General features: G+C 38.8%; 1 protein-coding gene and 1 non-coding gene across 6 annotated transcripts in view; one reads left to right on the forward strand and one right to left on the reverse strand.

The window, feature by feature from the left end:
• The window catches only part of TARS3 (threonyl-tRNA synthetase 3), a 73,356-nt gene that overhangs the window by 26,536 nt on the left and 23,965 nt on the right, over positions 1 to 22,855 (forward strand). For all 5 annotated transcript variants that reach the window (XR_004057256.1, XR_004057257.1, XM_030930248.1 and 2 more), the window contains 2 exons: positions 10,601 to 10,767; positions 12,425 to 12,587. Coding sequence is in view for 3 of the 5 variants with exons in the window: in XM_030930248.1 (XP_030786108.1) it covers positions 10,601 to 10,767; positions 12,425 to 12,587 (330 nt within the window). In the remaining 2 variants the exon portion in view is untranslated. The remainder of the gene's footprint in view (positions 1 to 10,600; positions 10,768 to 12,424; positions 12,588 to 22,855) is intronic.
• On the reverse strand, positions 13,069 to 13,168 carry LOC115898067. Its single transcript, XR_004057824.1, has one exon. It is a non-coding gene; the product is annotated as a small nucleolar RNA U13 (small nucleolar RNA).

Genomic DNA, 22,855 nt, shown 5'->3' on the forward strand with positions numbered 1-22,855 from the left:
GTAGAGGCTCTAGGTGATGTTATCTCCAACTGGAGCATTCACCCTCTGCCAGTATTAAAGACTGATCATTCAATTCAGTCAGAGATTGCACTGGGTTAGGGCTGGCTTCCATTTTATTAAGATTCAACCTACTTTTCATTCCTGTTTCTAGGCCATGACCCCCTTGGGTTTCCAATTGACTGGCTGGTGGGTCTATGTCTTTTCAGCCCCAAAGGACTGTAGGAAAGCCCATTCTACTCTTCCAAAGTGTTCTATTCTTAACAAATAATTCCAAGGCTCATCTAATTACTACATTGGCTCAGAAATCCAAGATGTCATCTGAATCAGGCCTAGATGCAGATGAGGCTCCTCGGGTGCAGTTTCTTGGGAATAGATTATCAAGTACATTTCCTCTACATTTTAAGACCTGTGAACTAAAAGCACAAGTTATCTATCAGCCACCTCATCCTCCCATCTCCCTCACATTATAAAATGGTGATAAAATATCCACATTATAAAATAATGCAGTGGATAGTCTTATTCAAAAAGGAGTGGGGGAGAGTAGGAGGCACATAGTAGTAGTCACCGTCTGTAGAAATTCTGGTATCTACCAGTCATCACTGCCCCAGGGTCGAAAGATACACTTTGATGAAGATCCAGTTTTGCTCTGCCTAGCTGTGATTCTGCCCTCTGAGTCTTCCTTTCTCTTCCACAAGAAATGACCCATGTGTGCTTTGGGGTAGCTTTCTTCTTCTTCTTCTTTTTTTTAAATTTTATTTATTTATTTATTTATTTATTTATTTATTTATTTATTTATTTTTGAGACAGAGTCTCGCTCTGTCGCCTAGGTTGGAGTGCATTGGTGCGATCTTGGCTCATTGTAACCTCCTGCCTCTCAGATTCACGCCATTCTCCTACCTCAGCCTGCCAAGCAGCTAGGATCACAGGTGCCCGCCACTACGCCGTTAATTTTTTGTATTTTTAGTAGAGACAGGGTTTCACTATGTTAGCCAGGATGGTCTCAATCTCCTGACCTTGTGATCCACCTGCCTCGGCCTCCCAAAGTGCTGGGATTACAGGCGTGAGCCACCGCGCCCGGCCTGGAGTAGCTTTGTTCTCAACCTGATTCCTTCCTGTAGAAGGCTGAGGGGGTCCAAAGCCCTCATTTCATTTTGTGCTGTCTTTCAATCTAAGCTAGTACAATTCCTTTAAAAACTTTGTGAGGCCTTTTATATAAATTTATCATCAACATGGTTAGATAAAAGCCACATCCACATCTTTCTGACACAGATCCTTCTTTACCTAGGAGGCTACTGTGAGACAACAGTACACAGCAGAGTCTTCAAAGCCTTCGTGTTTAACTGAAAGAGTCTACAAAGCCTAAGACTTTCAGAAGGCTTCCTAGGTGCACTTATAGTAGATCATTCTGAGGTTTTCACAGAGTATCTTACAGCCCCAACCTTAAGGTCTTTACCCTAAGGTTATGCTTTGATGATTATAATCTGAATTTGATCCATGTCCTGAAGCCTCCTGAGTCTTTTTTGGGACAGTGTAAGGATAAGAAGTTTCATTTTTGAACCCAGCAGGTCCTGGTGGCTTTATGTTTCCTCTAAACTTGGCTTAAAAAGTTAATTAGTTTCACCTTTGGTTTATACCTCTTTTCTTGTATTTTACCATAGGGAACCAGAAATCAGTTGTCACTTTCTACATTCTGCCTGGACATCTCCCCAGCTAAATCCATGAGTTCTTTGGGTACCCTTTCTGTTTTCCGTGTTACTTCTGGTGACAGTGTTACCCACCATCTGTTTCTGGCACCTTGTAATAAGAATCCCTTCTAGCTTCTTCCCACCACCTGGCCCCAAAGCTACATGTTTCAGGTTATTGTTATGTCAACTGAAGAATCATGAGGTTCGTAAAATCGTAAAGGAGAGCTTCATTTCTTCTGAAGGGTTGCAGCCTGAAATCCTGCAGGCTGGGAAGTGTAGCTTCTGCCAGAAACCAGAAGCAGGCATTTCAAGGGAGGGAAGAGTAAGACAGGAATTTATGCTGATGAGATTGGCCAAGTATAATTATTTAACAGGTTATAAGAAGAGCTATGAATATTCACAATATTCACAATAGTAAGCAAACATGCATGCTACATGCATCCCTTGTTCACTTTGGGGTGAAGACTTAATGCATTAAAATTAGTCTGTATAACCAAAAGGTCGAATGGAGGACACAGAGGCATCCCATGTGCGGCCTTTATAAACCAACCAGAACCAGTACACGGTTAGTGATCTTTTATCAGGAAGGAATGCTGGTCAGTTGTGTAAATCAGTGGTGGAGCAAGTCTTTCGAAAGGGCTTAACTTTTAAGAAAGAAAGCCTAATGGTTGTTAGTGACATAGTGGGTATAATTAGGCGTGTCCAACCTACTGTCACTACCAGTATCTCAGTTTTTAAGGTTTCTCTGGGGTCCTTGGCCAAGAGGGTGTCTGTTCAGTCAGTTGGGGCGCTTAGGATTTTATTTTTATTTCTCAGTTATAGCAGTACCGACATCCAGTGCAAAATTCTGTTCTGGATGGCTGTTGCAGCATAGCAAAGTATCCCAGAACTTAATAGTTTAAAACTGCCATTTCATCATTACTGTCTCTCCTAGTTCCAAATTTTAGGCTCCTCTGGGTGGTTCTTGGATTGGGTCCCTTACATGACTGTATTCTGGTAGAGTCTCATGCCAGGGTTATTGATTGAAGAATGTCCCCTTCCCATCATAGAAAGACTAAAAACATCAGGCATTGGCAAGAATGTGGAGCAAGTATAACCCTTATTGCTGGTAGGAATGTAAAATGGTAGAGCTGCTTTGTAGCAGTTTGGCATTTCTTATAAAGATAAACATGCACGTAACATGTGAGCTATCAATCCCGCTTATTTTTTTTTTTTTTTTTTTTTTTTTTTTTGAGACAGAGTCTTGCTCTGTCACCCAGGCTGGAGTGCAGTGACATGATCTCAGCTCACGGCAAGCTCCGCCTTCTGCGTTCATGCATTCTCCTGCCTCAGCCTCCCGAGTAGCTGAAACTACAGGTGCCCACCACCACGCCTGACTAATTTTTTGTATTTTTAGTAGAGATGGGGTTTCACCATGTTAGCCAGGATGGTGTTGATCTCCTTACCTCATGATCCACCTGCCTCGGCCTCCCAAAGTGCTAGGATTACAGGCGTGAGCAACTGCGCCTGGCCTTTTTTTTTTTTTTTTTTTTTTCTATTTTCTGAGACAGAGTTTTGCCCTTGTCGCCCAGGCTGGAGTGCCATGGCATGATCTCAACTCACCGCAGCCTCCGCCTCCCAGGTTCAGGCAATTCTCCTGCCTCAGCCTCCCGAGTAGCTGGGATTATAGGCATGCACCACCACACCCAGCTAATATTTTTGTATTTTAGTAGAGATGGGGTTTCTCCATGTTGGTCGGGCTGGTCTCAAATTCCCAACCTCAGGTGATCCACCCGCCTCAGCCTCCCAAAGTGTTGGGATTACAGACGTGAGCCACCACACCTGGCCCCCACTTCTAATTATCCCAAGAGAAATAAAAACATACACCCACATCTACACAGAGACTTGTATTTGGATGTTCATAGAAGCATTATTTATAATAGCACAAAACCTGAAACAACCCCAAATTCAACTCGTGAAAGGATAAATACAATGTCTTAAGTCCGTGCTGTGGAATACTACTCAGCATTTAAAAGCAGTGAGATACTGATATACACATGAAGGAGGAACCTCAAAAGCATTGTACTAAGCCAAAGAAGACAGTCAGAGAATACACAAGGCACCATCCCATTATATGACATTTCAGAAATGCCAAAACTGTAGTGACAGAAAGATGATCAGGAGTCCAGTGGGTGGGGAGAGGGGATTGACTCTAAAGGGTCAGGAGGGAACTTCCTGGAGTGTAGAAATGTTCCATATCTTGATTGTGGCAGAAGTTGTATGACTGTATACATTTGTCAAAAGTCACTGAATTGTACACTTAAAATTGGTGAATTTTATGGCATGTAAATTATACCTCAATAAAGCCATTTTGTGGTAAAATACACATAATATAAAAATTTACCATTTTAACTATTTTTAAGTGTGCAATTCATTCTCACTAAGTGCATTCATGTTATTATGCAACCATCATGGTCCATCTCCGGAACTCTTTTCATCTTGCAAATCTGAAACTCTCCAGGACTTTGTCATCATCCTACACTTAATCTCTGTACCCACTAAACACTAACTTCCATGCCTGCCTCCCCCAGCCTCTGGTAACCACCATTCTAGTTTTTGTCGCTATGAAATTGACTATAGGTGTCACATATAAATGGATTCATAGGCTATTTGACCTTTTGTAATAAAAATATTTTTTTTAAGTCTACTTTGGTATTGACATAGGCAAGCCAGCTTTCTTAACATTAGTGTTTGCATGATATATCTTTTCCTATCCTTTTATTTTCTGCCTCTGTTTCTATATTTAAAGTACGTTGCTGGAGAAAAGAATACTCTTGGGTCTTAATTTTTTTCAGTCTATCTGCCTGTGTGTTTTTTCCTCTCTGCCCTCCTCCATGTGCCTCAAAGTCCTCCCTGAGGTTCCAGTTGGTTCTGTTAGTCACCAGCCAGTAGAGGGTGTGCTTGTGGGACAGACTGTCAGTCACAGCTGGGCTGTCTCAGGGGCTGTGGTCTGGTCCAATATCAGTAGCCTTTGGCTTGGTGCCGAGTCCTAGTCTAGTCAGTAGTAGCCAGAGTGCTGGGGAAACATGGTGTGCTGAGCACAGTGGAATATATGGCTGCATTCCACCAGGAAGCATCCTTTTCCTCAGAACTGGAACTGCTGCTTTTCTGTGTAAGGGATGTAGGAGGCCAGGATAGGCTGGATGTGCACACCGTTCCCACTGAGGGAAATTCCACGATTTCTGAGTTTTTGACTTAGGTAAAATGACTTCCACTTAGGTTTAAGTAAAGGGAAGTGAACTTTAGTTTGTATATTGGTTACTGACTGTGTGGACAACTGATAGTGAATGAATAGATCTTTTTGTGACTCTCCTTGAATTTTTTTTCCTTGCATTCTGGAAAATATCTGTCAGCTGATTCTGTACCTTTCTTACCTTTTTTTAAAATTAAAATCTTTTTAAAAAAATTCTCATGCAGTAAAATGTACGCCCTTTTGCTAACATACAGAACTGTGTTATCACCTCAACAATCAAGATACAGAACATTTCCATCACCCCTCAAAACTCTCTCATGCCACCCTTTTAAAATCAAACCCTCCACCATCCCGATCTCAGGGAACTGCTGATTTTTTTTTCTCCATCCCTAAAATATTGCCATATAAATGGAATCATAATTTTATAAAGCTTTAAACACTGCTTTTACCCAGCACAACATCCTTGAGATGCATCCAAGTTGAGTGTCCCCATGGGCCTCTGCTTTTATCCCTGGACAGTATTCCATCATATGAACATACTCCTGCTTCGTATCCATCCCGCAGTTGAGGGGCATTTGGGTTGTTTTCAGTTTTTGGCAATTATGAAAACTTCCATTATCATTCATGTACTGTTTTTTGTATGAACATAGGTTTTCATTTTACTAGAGTAAATACCTAGGAGTGTGATTTCAGGGTCATATGGTGATAGGGTTTGGCTGTGTCCCCACCCAAATCTCACCTTGAATTGTAATAATCCCCAAGTATCAGGGGTGGGGCCAGGTAGAGATAATTGAATCATGGGGGTGGTTTCCCCCATACTGTTCTCATGGTAGTGAATAAGTCTCTTGAGAGCTGATGATTTTATGAAAGGGAGTTCCCCTGCACAGTCTTTTGCCTGCTGCCATTTAAGATGTGCCTTTGCTTCTCCTTTGCCTTCCACCATGATTGTGAGGCCTCCCCAGCCATGCTGAACTGTGAGTCCATTAAACCTCTTTCCTTCATAAATTACTGAGTCGTGGGTATGTCTTTATTAGCAGTGTGAGAATAGATATAGTAAATTTAGGTTTATAAGAAAATGCCAAACTATTTTCCAAAATGACTACTGTTTTGCATTCCCACCAGCTATATATGAGAGTTGCTTTCGTAAAGCTCGTCTCAGTCACACCTTTTGCATTTCCTGGAATCTGCCTGACTTGTTGCATGTCTTGAAACCATGGAGTGGGGAGGGTAGTTTTTTCTCTTGTTAATAATAACCCACTTGTTAATAATAACCCACTTGGGGATTAATAGCCCTCTTGTTAATTAAATATCCCACTTGGGGAATTTCTGCTTCCTCTTCACACAAACTTAGATTTAGTGGATTTCTAAACCAAGCTTGTCTTTGTGAACATGGCAGGCCTCAAAACATTCAGCTCTTCTGCAGGGAAAGTCCTGAAAGATGCACTCCAAGGGTTTAACTGAAGAGAGTCTAGTGAAGGAAATATTTATGGAGGTAAGGGCCTGGCTAAGGTAACTAACAAGCAATGATAGATCACCCGGGGATTACCAACAGCCAAGAATCCCTTCCTCTCCATCACTAGGCCTGCAGAAGTGTGGAAATGGAGTAGTAATTCCAGAACCCACAGAGAGCTTGAAGCCATGGAGGAGAGGCCACTCAACAGAAGCTGTAACTGTAGAATGCAGCCACAGCCTGAATAAACCCACAGTAGGGAAGAACCACGGAGGGGAAAGAAATATCCAGACCTCTCTCTTCCACTGCCCTCTGAATCCTTTTGAATTTACCATTGGTCAAACCCAATCAGAAACCATACAGAAAGTATATTAGCATGTCAGGATTCTCCAGAGAAACAGAACCAACAGGAGATATAGATAAGAAGAAATTTATTATGAGGAATTGGCTTGTGTGATTATGGAGGCCAAGAAATCCCATGATCTGGGGGTCCAAGAAAGTTGGAGATGCAATTCTAGCCTGAGTGCAGAGGCCTAAGAACCAGGGGAGCTGATGAATCTAAAAAAAGGAGAGAGCTCAGGGACGTACACAGAGGATTAAACAGTGCTTACCATGGTCAGGGGCTGGGAGAAGATATGGGGAGACGTAGATCAAAGGATACAAAATAGCAGATATCTAGGATCAACAGGGTTTGAGATCTCATGTAGAACATAAGGACTAAAGTTAACAAAATTATATTTTATCAGGGAGTTTTGTTAATTAGATTTTAACTGCTCTTGTCACACACACACAAAAGGTAACCCTTTTGCTATTTGTGTCCTGTAATATCATATTGTGAATCTCGAATATATGTAACAAAATTTATTGAAAATTTAAAAGGCTGGGCGTAGTGGGTCAAGCTTGTAATCCCAGCACTGTGGGAGGCTGATGGGGGTGGATCGCCTGAAGCCAGGAGTTCAAGACCAGCCTGGCCAACATGGTGAAACCCTGTCTCTACTAAAAATACTAAACTTAGCCAGGCGAGGTGGTGCACACTTGTGATCTCAGCTACTCAGGAGGCTGAGGCAGGAGAATCCGTTGAACCCAGGAGGGAGAGGTTGCAGTGAGCCAAGATTGCACCTCTGCACTCCAGCCTGAGAGACAGAGCAACACTTCGTTTCAAAAAAAAAAAAAAAAAAAAAGATAAATGCTGAGGTAATATTTCTACTTATAAGATTGGTACCCATCAGCCGGGCACAGTGGCTTATGCCTGTAATCCCAGCACTTTGGGAAGACGAGACAGGCGGATCACGAGGTCAGGAGATCAAGACCATCTGGCTAACACGGTGAAACCCTGTCTCTACTAAAAATACAAAAAAATTAGCTGGGCATGGTGACAGGTGCCTGTTGTCCCAGCTAATCAGGAGGCTGAGGCAGAAGAATGGTGTGAACCCAGGAGGTGGAGCTTGCAGTGAGCCAAGATCACGCCACTGCACTCCAGCCTGGGTGACAGAGCGAGACTCTGTCTCAAAAAAAAAAAAAGATTGGTACCCATTAAATAATTTTCATTGCTGAAGGAAATGTGAGGAAACACTTATCATATACTTATGGAGAAAGTTTAAATTGCTACTAAAGCAATCTGGTAATAAATATTAATGTGGAAAAAAATGCACACTCCTAGCAATATTCTTAGAGAGGAATCTAAAATATACAATTAAAATCACATAGAAAAACTTTACTGAAGAATAGTTTGTAGTATTCAAAACTGAAAAGTCTAATGTTTCTCAGTTGTAGAAGGGTTAAATACTTTATGATATGTCCACACAATAAAGCACTATGCAGTTACTACAAAAATACATCTATGCTTACTAATTTGAAGGGGGCTTCAGTATACCTTACCGTTGAAAACTGGAAGTTACAGAGTAAATGTATAGTGTATCCTTTTTTTTTTTTAATAGATAAAAGCAAAAAACAACAAAATCCTGTATGTGTGTTTTGTGTTTGCACAGTCATGTAGAAGAGGGTTGAAATACAGTAACACCAAGCCATTGGCATTATCTCAGGGCAGTAAAGAGTGGAATGAGAGAAAAATGTTAAGGTTTTCTTTGTACACCTTATTTTTTTTTTCACATGAAGCGTAACTTAAGCATATCGTATTATACTATTGTGTTTAAAATAAAAGTATATATTTTGTAAAATAAAAAAATAATAATCACAGCAAATAAGCCTTCTGTGGAGCCAATAGGAGTCAGCTTTGGGGGACCCAGTGCAGGGCAGAGAAGGAAGGAAAATGGGCCAAGATGAGGCGAGACAGGCAGTGGCAAATGGAGAATAACCAGCCCGACTCATCCCCTGTGCCTCTCAGCACATTCTTACCTTTTGCTTGGAGGACATTGAGGACATTGGTTTCCTCCCACAAGCTCCCATCAGCCAATGTATCATCATGTGGTGATGTCATTTCACTTTCACCTAAATCTGAATTGTGACATTGGCCACCATGAGTGCCCTTCATGTAAGAATGCAAGGAAAAGGCATAACTAAATGTAACTGTTTCAGCCCCAGCCTCTGTAGATGGACGCTAGGGCCAAACTGATACATCAGAGCCTTCTTTTTCCATCACTCATTCCATGTTCGCCCTTATGCTGGCGGCACCCCAGATGGGCAGTGTTTTATTTGGTAGGTGCATTAGTTTCCTAGGGTATTATAACAAAATACCATAAACTAGGTGACTTAAAACAACGGAAATTTATTGTCTCCCAGTTTTGGAGGCCAGAAGTGTGAAATCAAGGTGTTGACGAGGCTATGTTCCCTCTAAAACCTGTGGGGGAATCCTTCCTTACCTTCTAGCTATTGGTGGTTGCAAGTCATCTTTAGTGTTCCTTGACTTGTTGAAGCATCATTCCCATCCTCTGTCTTCACGTGATGTTCTCCCTGTGTGTCTTCACATTGTCTTCCCCTCGTGTGCATCTGTCTCTGTGTCCAGACTTCTCCTTTTTATAAGAGACCAGCCATATTGTATTAGGATCTACCCTAATGATCTCATTTTAATTTGATTACCTCTATAAAGACCCTACTTCCAAATAAGGACACATTCTGAAGTACTGGTCTCAAATTCCTGACCTGAGGTGATCCACTCACCTCAGCCTCCCAAAGTGTTGGGATTACAGGCGTGAGCCACCACACCCTACCTGTTAACGTTTTCTAATTTAGTAAAAACAAAGAGTAGGTAAAGCAGCTCACCGAATGGCTGAGACCCAGGCTGTCTACCATGGACTGCCAAAATGCCCTGCTGAAGAATGACAGATAACATTCCTTTCAGTTATATAAAACCATTGTTAGTAATCTTAAAATGTTATGTTTTATGTTTTTTTAGCTGTGAAAAATTTTTAAAATTTGCTCCAAGTATGTATGGCATTCTAGATTTGTGCCATATGTCCATTAAGTGATTTACAAATGTTGAGAATCTAAGGATTCTCAGAAGTCTTACTTATTCAGGTTTTTGTGTTCATCCAAATTAACATTGTCATGCAAAGGGTCCCTATCAAATACTGTCAAAACAATTTGACCTAATTGACATTTATAAAACAACAGCAGAATACGCATTTTTGGAAAGTGTACATAAAATATTTACTCAACAAAGATGACCTAATTGTTTTGTTTTTAAAGAAAGTTTAAATAAAATTAAAACTTTGCTTGGGAAAAAACTCTCTTCTCCTATCTCCAGTGATTCAATTAGGGAAGCTGTTAAATAGGTAGGGAGGGAGAGAGGCCAGCTCACAACTTAATAAATATCAGCTGCTTAAATCGTTATACACTAAAATTCTTATTTTTGTTTAAAACTAAATAAATCAAAATTATAACATGCAACATGGCATTCAGGCTTATTAAATTATGAATGTTTTCTGCTTCTTAAAAGGAAAAAAGCTGTTTATCTAGAAGGACTTTGGAATTTATAGTTACAGTGAGTTTCTATATATATTGTATTTCAATTACTACTTTTCAAAGAACTAAAACATTATATACTATATACTGTTATATACTATAAAATAAATATACTCAATAGAAATTATACTGAGCATATGTAAATCTTTCTTTCAAGATCCAGAAACCACCACAACTAAAACTGAGGGTACATTAATCATGAATTAATATAGAACCTGAGCCCAATTTGAAAATATTTGCTCATAGTGTTACTTTGCATGGAATTGTGATCTGTCCTAGCAGATTTTAATGTTGAATGCATGTATCTTGAAGGAGGAATATCACAAACGTGACTTCATGGAGGTGCTCTCTCCCAACATGTACAACAGTAAACTCTGGGAAGCCTCGGGCCACTGGCAGCATTACAGCGAGAACATGTTTACCTTTGAGATTGAAAAGGACACTTTTGCCCTCAAACCCATGAATTGTCCAGGTCACTGGTGAGTATTAAAAGTGAAGCAGACCTTTTCATGAGAGCACATAGCACACTTCGTCACAGTTAGCTTTTAATATTATTATTTTGCTTTGTGGAATGAAAGAATCCCTTTAATCTGAAGAGTGGTGATAACTAATTTTTACTAAGTTGTTTCATTCTAGAGAATGGATTTACTTTTGAAAATATATTTGATCTTTGGCAGGTATGGAATGTTAGCTGGTAACCATTGCATTTTTTGTGCCGATTAAAGGGTAATGTTATGTGTCAATTTGTTATGTGTAATATTTGTCTTATAGTAATGCACTTCAAATGTTCATATTTGCAGAATATTTAGTTTTTTCATACTGTTTGGGTGGATTATAACAAGATCAATGAGGTCATAATCAATGGGTTTTTGGATTTCACTAATTCCAAGATACCATTTTTCTTCCGCATTTCAACTTCTGAAGTTGAAATGCATCTTATAGTTGGTGGCATCTTAGCATTATGTCATAATTTAATTAATAGGTTATTTTCTTTCTTTGTAGCACATAAAATAAAGATATATTTTACAATCAATGCTGTCTTTGATTCTATAAAAGACTAATTATCATAAAGTTGGTATGCAAATTCAACCTTGTAAGACAAACGTATTTTACAACTGAAATTGAATAGGCATAATTGTCCACCAAAAAAATCCCAACAACCATAGTTTTTGTATTATCAACATACATAGTTTCAAGTAAATTTACATAGAAGATAATTATTAAAACCGATAACTGAACACTGAAGAAAGCTCTTTGCCCTTTTAAGTGAAGACGAGTAGAAATTTAACTTTATGATGATGTCATGTAAAAAATACATATAACTTTAATTTTAGGAATACTGGCATGTAAACATTCTGTACCTTCTCTTTCTAAGCAGAAGGTAGAAGCTACGCTAGTGTTTTGCATTGTAAAACACTTGCGTTAACAACTTCTTAACTCATTTTCTCAAAGGCATCCTTTAAAATTATAGCCTCACACTTTAGCTATAATGAAAGCAGAGAATTTAAGTTTGTCTTTTTACACCTCAGAATAAGGAAGCAAGACTACAATGGCTTAGAGGCAGTGGGATATGGAAGCCAGGAGTGCTTTCTGCAGGAAAGAAGTCTTTCATTCAACAGAGAACATAGCTGAGTGGTTTTTGTGCTTGGAGCTAGAAGTGCAGAGGTGATTAAGACACAAACCATTCCCTCATGGAGCTCATAAGCAGAGTGGGCAGGGCCATGCATGTAGACAATCTGTTATAAAAAGACCAGTGCCATAATGATGGCATGTTTGAGGTGTTCCAGGAGCCTGAGGAGAAACTGCCTAATCCTGTCTAGGGAAATGTCTAGGAGGGCTTCATTTAAGAAGTAGCCTTTGAAATGAATTAAACAGTAAATGGTGATTCACTGTGTGGATGAGGGAAGGGAACAGCATTTCTGGGAAGAGAGACAAGCTTTTTTCTCAGAGTGCTGCAGTGATGTAAATGCAAGGTTCACTAATTTCTGGAAGAAATGTTTTCTTTAACTTGGTGATCTAAGAACTGGAATAATGAGTTTATGAATTTTGAGGCTTAATTGTAATTTCTTTATATTTAGATAATTATTTAATCTTTCTGTGCTGTGTAAAAGCTGTGTGTTACTGCATCTTTTCTAGTCTAATGTTTGCCCATCGTCCACGATCTTGGAGGGAAATGCCTATGAGATTTGCTGATTTTGGAGTTCTGCACAGAAATGAACTGTCGGGGACTCTCAGCGGCTTGACCAGAGTCAGGCGCTTCCAGCAGGATGATGCTCACATCTTTTGCACAGTGGAGCAGGTAAACAATAACACAGAGTGAAGCATGGTGGTCACAAATTCAGTGTGATGCCCTGAACACATCTTGTATTGTATTCTTTCAGAGTTACTGAAACATAGATGTTTGGTCTAGTCTCTGAGATCTCATTCAGCTCTAACCTGCTGTGATTCTCTAAATTAGGTCAACAGGTTAATCACCTCTTGATATGAAATGTGTTACGTTTTCTTTGGCTGCCTTCAGTGATTTTACTAACCTAAATTCCATTAAGTGGAGTATTTTAAGGGATTTGGTGGAATTCTGGATGTTTTGTTTTTCAATATTGCCTAGAACTTAAAATTTACTTTTTCAAGTTTTTGTGTTAATTCAAGTTAAAATTACCATGCAAAGGGTCAATATCAAACAGTTTAACCTGATTGGTGTTTATATAACAGCAGCAGAATATACATTCTTTGGTTTTCATAGTGGATGGTTAATGTGCCAGTGTTGTATCCAATGTGCTTCATGTTGGATGGGTAATATGCTAATGTTGTACCAAGGTGTGAGGGAAGCACATCTTGCATGTGTATACACCCAATCATCATGCTTATGAACTACAAAAGGATCAGAGTGTTTGTTTTTTGAAATTGCACGTAGAATATTTACTAAGATAGACCATATTCTGGACCATAAAACAAGTCTCAGTAAGTTGAAAGAGATTCAATTAAAACAAAATGTTTAATTAACCCAAATGTTTAACCCTAATCCTGGCTGAGCATAATAGAATTAAAAATAGATAACACAAAATCCCAAAGGAAAATTAGATAATTTTATATAACAAATGAAATAAAACACATCAAAATTTGTGGGATGCCATTTAAGTGGTATTTAGAGGGATGTTTACAGCAGTGAATACCTGCATTAGAAAAGAAAAATCAAAGACTTCGCTTTTACTTAAGATAGAAAAAGAAGAACAAATTACACCCAATGTAATGGAAGCAAAGGAAAGAAAATAAGAAGGAGCAGAGCAGAAATCATTGAAATAGAAAAAGAGAATGAAGAATATAAATAAAACAAAAGCTGGTTCTCTGAGAAGTCAGACTGATGAGGGGAAAAACAGAAGACACAAATAAAAATGTCAGGAATGAGACAGATGTCATCACTACAGATTCTGTAGGTATTAAAAAGATAAGGCAGTTTTATGAATAACTTAGATGAAATGGATAAATCCTTGAAGGACACAAACTGTTAAACTTTACTCAAGAAGAAGTAGATCATCTGAATAGCCCTGTGTCTACTACAGAAATTTGATTAATAGTTAAAAACCTTCCTACACAGAAAATTCCAGGCCAAGATGGTTTTACTAGTGAATTCTACCAAACATTAAAGAAGGAATAATACCAATCTGGAGATATTCTTCCAGAAAATTGAAGAGGAGGAAATCTTCACCACCTTATGAAGCTAATGAAGCTAATCTTGCACTGATAGAAAAATAAGACAAAGAAATTTTTTTTTTTTTTTTTTTGAGACGGAGTCTCACTCTGCCGCCCAGGCTGGAGTGCTGTGGCCAGATCTCAGCTCACTGCAAGCTCCGCCTCCCGGGTTCACGCCATTCTCCTGCCTCAGCCTCCCACGTAGCTGGGACTACAGGCGCCCGCCACCTCGCCCGGCTAATTTTTTTGTAGTTTTTAGTAGAGACGGGGTTTCACCGTGTTAGCCAGGATGGTCTCTATCTCCTGACCTCGTGATCCACCCGTCTCGGCCTCCCAAAGTGCTGGGATTACAGGCTTGAGCCACCGCGCCCGGCCAAGACAAAGAAATTTAAAAAAAACTACTGAACATCTCAAAGAACTTCAACAACATTTTAGTCGTCAAATCTAGTAATTTTTTAAGAAGGACATGTTAATCAAATGGACCGAATCCCAGGAATGAAAAGTTAGTTTAACATTAGAAAATGAAATATTGTAATTCCCCACATTCACAAACTAAAAAAAAGAAAACAAAAAGACAAAAAACATATGATCTTCTCAGTAGATGCAGGAAAAAGTATTTGGCCAAATTCTACATCCATATCTGATAAAAACTCTCAAAACTAGAAATGGAAGGGATCTTTCTTAACCTGATAAAAGGCCTCTGAAAAACCTACAGTTCTCATACTTATTAGTGAAAGTCTGAATGCTTTACTCTTAAAATCAGGAATTAGGTAAGTATTCTCTCATTACTTTTCTGATCATTGTACTGCAGGTACTTTCTGATGCAGAAAGTTAAGAAAGAAAAATAAAAAACACCTAGATTGGAAAGAATTAAAACTCTTGTAAATGACATAATCATCTATGTAGAGATTAGATGGAATCTACAAAAAGCTATTAGAAGTAAGGTGAATTTAGAAAAATTGTAGTATGGAATATCAATATATAAAAATCAATTTTATATGCATTTCTCAACAATAAACCCTTAGAAATTGCAAATAAGAAACAATTTATAATAGTATCACAAAACGTGATAATACTTTGGGATAAAACTGACAAATATGTGCTGTGGACTGAGCTGTGACTCCCAAAATTTATATGTTGAAGTCCTAACCCCCAATGTGATGGTGTTTGGAAATGGGGCTTTTGGGAAGTAATTAGGTATAAATGAGATCATGAGGATGGATCCCTCATGATAGGATTAGTGCCCTTTTAAGGAGATACCAGAGGCTTCCTTTTTGTCTCTGCCATGTGAGGACACAGTGAGAAGTCAGCCATCAGCAAACTGGGAAGAAAGCCCTCACCAAGGAACTGAATTAGCTGGCACACTGATCTTGGATCTCCTGGCCTGCAGAACTGTGAAGAATGAATTCTTCTTATTTAAGCCACACAGCCTATGGTTTTTCATTCTGGCAGCCCAAGCTAGTAATACATACGTACACAACCTATACAGTGAAAACATTAAGACATTGCTGAGATAAATTTAAAGAAGGCCTAAATACTGGCCTCATAAAATGAGCTAGGGAGGATTCCCTCTTTTTCTCTTGATAGGAATAGTTTCAGAAGGAATGATACCAGCTCCTCCTTTTACCTCTGGTAGAATTCGGCTGTGAATCCATCTGGTCCTGGACTTTTTTGGTTGGTAAGATATTAATTATTGCTTCAATTTCAGAGCCTGTTATTGGTCTATTCAGAGATTCAATTTTTTCCTGGTTTAGTCTTGGGAGGGTGTATGTGTCCATGAATTTATCTATTTCTTCTAGATTTTGTAGTTTATTTGTTAAGAGGTGTTTATAGTATTCTCTGATGGTAGTTTGTATTTCTGTGGGATCAGTGGTGATATCCCTTTTATCATTTTTTTTTTTTTTTTTTTTTTTTTGAGGCGGAGTCTCGCTCTGTCGCCAGGCTGGAGTGCAGTGGCCGGATCTCAGCTCACTGCAAGCTCCGCCTCCCGGGTTCACGCCATTCTCCTGCCTCAGCCTCCCGAGTAGCTGGGACTACAGGCGCCCGCCACCTCGCCCGGCTAGTTTTTGTATTTTTAGTAGAGACGGGGTTTCACCGTGTTAGCCAGGATGGTCTCGATCTCCTGACCTCGTGATCCGCCCGTCTCGGCCTCCCAAAGTGCTGGGATTACAGGCTTGAGCCACCGCGCCCGGCCCCTTTTATCATTTTTTATTGCGTCTATTTGATTCTTCTCTTTTCTTCTTTATTAGTCTTGCTAGAGGTCTATCAGTTTTGTTGATCGTTTCAAAAAACCAGCTCCTGGATTCATTGATTTTTTGAAGGGTTTTTTGTGTCTCTATCACCTTCAGTTCTACTCTGATCTTAGTCATTTCTTGCCTCCTGCTAGCTTTTGAATGTGTTTGCTCTTGCCTCTCTAGTTCTTTTAATTGTGATGTTAGAGTGTCAATTTTAGATCTTTCCCGCTTTCTCTTATGGGCATTTAGTGCTATATATTTCCCTCTACACACTGCTTTAAATGTGTCCCAGAGATTCTGGTATGTTGTATCTTTGTTCTCATTGGTTTCAAAGAATATCTTTATTTCTGCCTTCATTTCGTAGTGTACCCAGTAGTCATTCAGGAGCAGGTTATTCAGTTTCCATGTAGTTGAGCAGTTTTGAGTGAGTTTCTTACTCCTGAGTTCTAATTTGATTGTCCTGTGGTCTGAGAGACAGTTTGTTATAATTTCTGTTTTTTTACATTTGCTGAGGAGTGCTTTACTTCCAACTATGTGGTCAATTTTGGAATAAGTGCAATGTGGTGCTGAGAAGAATGTATATTCTGTTGATTTGGGGTGGAGAGTTTTGTAGATGTCTAGTAGGTCTGCTTGGTGCAGAACTGACTTCAATTCCTGGATATCCTTGTTAACTTTCTGTCTTGTTGATCTGTCTAATGTTGACAGTGGGGTGTTAAAGTCTCCCATTATTATTGTGTGGAAGTCTAAGTCTCTTCGTAGGTCTCTAAGGACTTGCTTTATGAATCTGGGTGCTCCTGTGTTGGGTGCATATATATTTAGGATAGTTATCTCTTCTTGTTGAATTGATCGCTTTACCATTATGTAATGGCCTTCAAAGCCTGGGAGAGACACAACAAAAGAAGAGAATTTTAGACCAATATCCCTGATAAACATCGATGCAAAAATTCTCAATGAAATACTGGCAAACCGAATCCAGCAGCACATCAAAAAGCTTATCCACCATGATCAAGTGGGCTTCATCCCTGGGATGCAAGGCTGATTCAACATCTGCAAATCAATAAATGTAATCCAGCATATAAACAGAACCAAAGACAAAAACCACATGATTATCTCAATAGATGCAGAGAAGGGCTTTGACAAAATTCAGCAGCCCTTCATACTAAAACCTCTCAATAAATTCGGTATTGATGAAACATATCTCAAAATATTAAGAGCTATTTATGACAAACTCACAGCCATTATCATACTGAATGGGCAAAAACTGGAAGCATTCCCTTTGAAAACTGGCACAAGACAGAGATGCCCTCTCTCACCACTCCTATTCAACATAGTGTTGGAAGTTCTGGCCAGGGCAATCATGCAAGAGAAAGACATAAAGGGTATTCAATTAGGAAAAGAGGAAGTCAAATTGTCCCTGTTTGCAGATGACATGATTGTATATTTAGAAAACCCCATCGTCTCAGCCCAAAATCTCCTTAAGCTGATAAGAAACTTCAGCAAAGTCTCAGGATACAAAATTAATGTGCAAAAATCACAAGCATTCTTATACACCAGTAACAGCCAAACAGAAAGCCAAATCATGAATGAACTTCCATTCACAATTGCTTCAAAGAGAATAAAATACCTAGGAATCCAACTTACAAGGGATGTAAAGGACCTCTTCAAGGAGAACTACAAACCACTGCTCAGTGAAATAAAAGAGCACACAAACAAATGGAAGGACATACCATGCTCATGGATAGGAAGAATCAATATTGTCAAAATGGCCATACTGCCCAAAGTAATTTATAGATTCAATGCCATCCCCATCAAGCTACCAATGACTTTCTTCACAGAATTGGAAGAAACTGCTTTAAAGTTCATATGGAACCAAAAAAGAGCCCGCATTGCCAAGACAATCCTAAGCCAAAAGAACAAAGCTGGAGGCATCACGCTACCTGACTTCAAACTATACTACAAGGCTACAGTAACCAAAACAGCATGGTACTGGTACCAAAACAGAGATCTAGACCAATGGAACAGAACAGAGCCCTCAGAAATAATACCAGACATCTACAACCTTCTGCTCTTTGACAAACCTGACAAAAACAAGAAATGGGGAAAGGATTCCCTATTTAATAAATGGTGCTGGGAAAACTGGCTAGCCATATGTAGAAAGCTGAAACTGGATCCCTTCCTTACACCTTATACAAAAATTAATTCAAGATGGATTAAAGACTTAAATGATAGACCTAAAACCATAAAAACCCTAGAAGAAAACCTAGGTAATACCATTCAGGACATAGTCATGGGCAACAACTTCATGTCTAAAACACCAAAAGCAATGGCAACAAAAGCCAAAATTGACAAATGGGATCTAATTAAACTAAAGAGCTTCTGCCCAGCAAAAGAAACTACCATCAGAGTGAACAGGCAACCTACAGAATGTGAAACAAATTTTGCAGTCTTCTCATCTGACAAAGGGCTAATACCCAGAATCTACAAAGAACTCAAACAAATTTACAAGAGAAAAACAACCCCCTCAAAAAGTGGGTGAAGGATATGAACAGACACTTCTCGAAAGAAGACATTTATGCAGCCAACAGACACATGAAAAAACGCTCATCATCACTGGCCATCAGAAATGAAAATCAAAACCACAATGAGATACCATCTCACACCAGTTAGAACGGCGATCATTAAAAAGTCAGGAAACAACAGGTGTTGGAGAGGATGTGGAGAAATAGGAACACTTTTACACTGTGGGTGGGACTGTAAACTAGTTCAACCATTGTGGAAGACAGGGTGGTGATTCCTCAAGGATCTAGAACTAGAAATACCATTTGATCCAGCCATCCCATTGCTGGGTATATACCCAAAGGATTATAAATCATGCTGCTATAAAGACACATGCACACGTTTGTTTATTGCGGCACTATTCATGATAGCAAAGACTTGGAACCAACCCAAATGTCCATCAGTGACAGACTAGATTAAGAAAATGTGGCACATATATACCATGGAATACTACGCAGCCATAAAAAAGGATGAGTTCATGTCCGTTGCAGGGACATGGATGCAGCTGGAAACCATCATTCTCAGGAAACTATTGCAAGAACAGAAAACCAAACACTGCATGTTCTCACTCATAGGTGGGAATTGAACAATGAGAACACTTGGACACGGGAAGGGGAACATCACACACTGGGGCCTGTTGTGGGGTGGGATGAGGCGGGAGGGACAGATTTAGGAGATATACCTAATGTAAATAACAAGTTAATGGGTGCAGCACACCAGCATGGCATGTGTATACATATGTAACAAACCTGCACGTTGTGCACATGTACCCTAGAAATTAAAGTATAATAAAAAAAAATAAAGAAGGCCTAAATAAATGAAATATACCTTGTTCATGGGTTGGGAGACTAAATATTATTAAAATATCAATTATCCCCAAATTAATCTATAAAGTCAGTACAATCCCAGTCAATATCCAAGCAGACTTTTTTTTCACTGTAAGAGTTCACATGCTGATTCTAAAATTCATATAGAAATCACAAGAACCTAGAATAGCCAAAAGAACTTTGAAAAATAAAAACAAATTTGGAAGGCTCACTATGCTTGATTTCAAGAATTATTAGAAACTACAGTAATCATGCTGGTCTAGATAGACAAATTCAGCAAAATAGAGTCTAGAAATAGACACAAATATATGGACAACTGATTTTTAATTAAGATTCAAAGGCAATAAAATGGAGGCAAGATAATATTTTCAACAAATGATGCTGGAATGATTGTATATCCATATGCAAAACATGAGGTATGAGGATTCATACCTCATACCATATGAAAAAATTAAGATGAATCACAGGTCTAAATGTAAAACCCAAAAATACAAAACTTCTAGAATAAAAATTGTGGAAAATCTTTGCGATTAGGTGATAGGTGATGATTTCTCAGATATGACACCAAAGGGCAATCCATAAAAGAAAAAAGTTGATAAATTGGATTCCCCAAAATTTAAAACTTCTGCTCTTCAAAAGATACTGATCAGACACAGGAAAGACAGGTCACAGACTGGGAGAAAATATTTGTGAGGCATATATCAAATAAAGGACTTAAATCCAGAATACTTAATGCATATTCAAACCTCAATAAGAAAACAGACAACCCAGTTAAACAATGAGCAACAAAGACCTGCTTTGGGGCAGATGAAGTAAGTGCTTTCCCTATCCTTCCCTCTAAGTACAAGTAAAAACCTTGGATAGTATATATAAAACAAACACGAGACTCTGAAATGTGGTGAGAACAAAGTCACACTGGCTATGGACATCAAGACCTAAGAAACAACATGGTAGTGAGTTCCTTAGGTGTTTTTGTTTTGTTTTGTTTTTTTGCCACATATATTCCAGACTTGGCAACCAACAAATGCCAACAGGCATAGATAAAACAGGCCAACAGAAGTCTGCTTGCTGTAGCCAAAGGACTGGGAAAGGGGCAGCCTAGAAAGATAGAAAAGTTTTAGACAATATCTAAAACTTTTTTTTAGCCAGACACCACAGAAAAATACTGTGGCCCTTTATATGCCAGCAAAGGCTGATTGAGGAGCTTATATTTTAACTCTCACCAGGCTCTAAATAAGTACCCCAACACCTGTTGGAATGGGTAAGAGAAGGCTTATTAGGAAGCTGGGACTTTTACTCCTGCATTAACAGAATATCCCATCCCCCTCCCCCAACCCAGCAGTGTCAGTGAAGACAATGTGGGGAGCTTGGACTTTCACCCTCCCCTGGAAGTAATGAGGTGCCTCTTCCACTCCTGCTTGAGTAGTATCAGAAGACATCTAGTGGAAAGATAAGACTTTTTCACTGCCCATTGGTCATGAGCCCATGTATCCTGTGTGCAGTAATGGCCATGGAGGGAGAGCTAGAACACCCATGCAACCCAGAAGTAATGAGGAACTCCTCTCCCCTTCCTTTCCAAAAACTTGGACTGCTTTTCCCACCTGACAGTAACTGGCCAGTACTGTCTTCCCCCTGCTGGAAGAGCGTCAGTGGAAGTCAGCTAAAACAACATTTAAGATCCAGCGGCTTATTATAAAACCCAAAATGTCCAGGTTTAAGAAATTGAAAATCACTCATCATGCTAAGAACAAGAAAAATCTCAGTTTGAATTTAAAAAGACAATCTATGAACAAATAACACTGAGATAACAAAGATGTTACAATTGTCTGACAGATATTTTAAAGCAACCGCCATAAAAATGCAATTACTAACTAATGAGCAATTACTAACACACTTGAAACAAACAAAAATTACAAAGTCAGCAAATAAACAGAAAATCTCAGGAAAGAAATAGAAGATATAAAGAAGAACCAAATGGCAATTTTGAACTGAGAAATATAATATTCAGTGAACAGATTCATAAGCAGAATGGTAAGGACAGACTTGAAGACAAGAACAGAAATTACCCAGTCTGAAAAACAGAGAGAAAACAGACTGAAAGAGAAAAGAACAGAGCCTGAGAACAGTGGGATATAACAAGATATCTGACATTCATATCATCATAATTTTGAAAGGAGAGGAGACTGAAGGTGGGAGTGAAAAAGTACTCAAAGAAATAATAGATGACAATTTGCCAAATTTGGCAAAAGACATCTACAGATTCAAGAAACTGTTCAGAATAAATTCAAAGAAACCTACACCAAGATACATCATAGTAAACTGAAAACTAAAGACAAAGAAAAAGCTTGCAAGCAAGGAGAAAAATGATGCATTACCTTTAAAGAGAAAAACAATTTGATAGCAATTTCTCATTAAAAAACAAAAACAAAAACAAAATCCTGGAGGCCAGAAGGAAGTGGCACAATACTGTTCAAGTGCTGAAAAAAGAAAAAGGAATTTTCAACCCAGAAATCTATGTCTATAGAAAATACCCTTCAGGAATTGAGGGGAAATCAAGACATTGGACCCACCAAAAGAATGACTATAGGAATTTTTCTAAACAGAAAAGAAATGATGAAAAGAGGAGTCACGGAACTTTAGGAAGAAAAAGATTGTGAAAATAAAAACGGGTAAATACAATATATTTTCTTTCTTTTGCGTTTTCTAAATTATAGTTGATCGTTGAAGTAAAAATCACATGCTCTTTCTGATGTTCTAAATGTATGTAGAAGAAATGTTTAAGAAAAGTATACTATAAATGGGGAAGGGTAAAGGTAATAAAAGTTTCTGTACTTCACCTGAGCTGGTAAAGTGACAATATCTAGACTGATAAGTTATATAATACCTAGAAAAACCACTGAAAAACAAAGCTATAGACAGAGATACACTAAGAGAACCTATAGACAAATTGGAATTGAATTCCAAAAAAATGTTAAAGTAATCCATAGGAAGACAGGAAAAAGAAAACAGAAATGAGTAACAAGAGAGGACAAGAAGGAAACAAAAAGGCAGTGTAAAGCCTTAACATATTACATTAAGTGTAAATGGTCTAAATAAACCAATTAAAAGAGATTGACATAATGGATTAAAAAATATGACCCAGGCTGGGCGAGGTGGCTCACGCCTGTAATCCCAGCACTTTGGGAGGCCAAAGTGGCCAGATCACGAGGTCAGTAGTTCAAGACCAGCCTAACCAACATGGTGAAACCCCATCTGTACTAAAA

The sequence above is a fragment of the Rhinopithecus roxellana genome, chromosome 5 (assembly GCF_007565055.1).
Source record: "Rhinopithecus roxellana isolate Shanxi Qingling chromosome 5, ASM756505v1, whole genome shotgun sequence".
NCBI classification, from domain to species: domain Eukaryota; kingdom Metazoa; phylum Chordata; class Mammalia; order Primates; family Cercopithecidae; genus Rhinopithecus; species Rhinopithecus roxellana.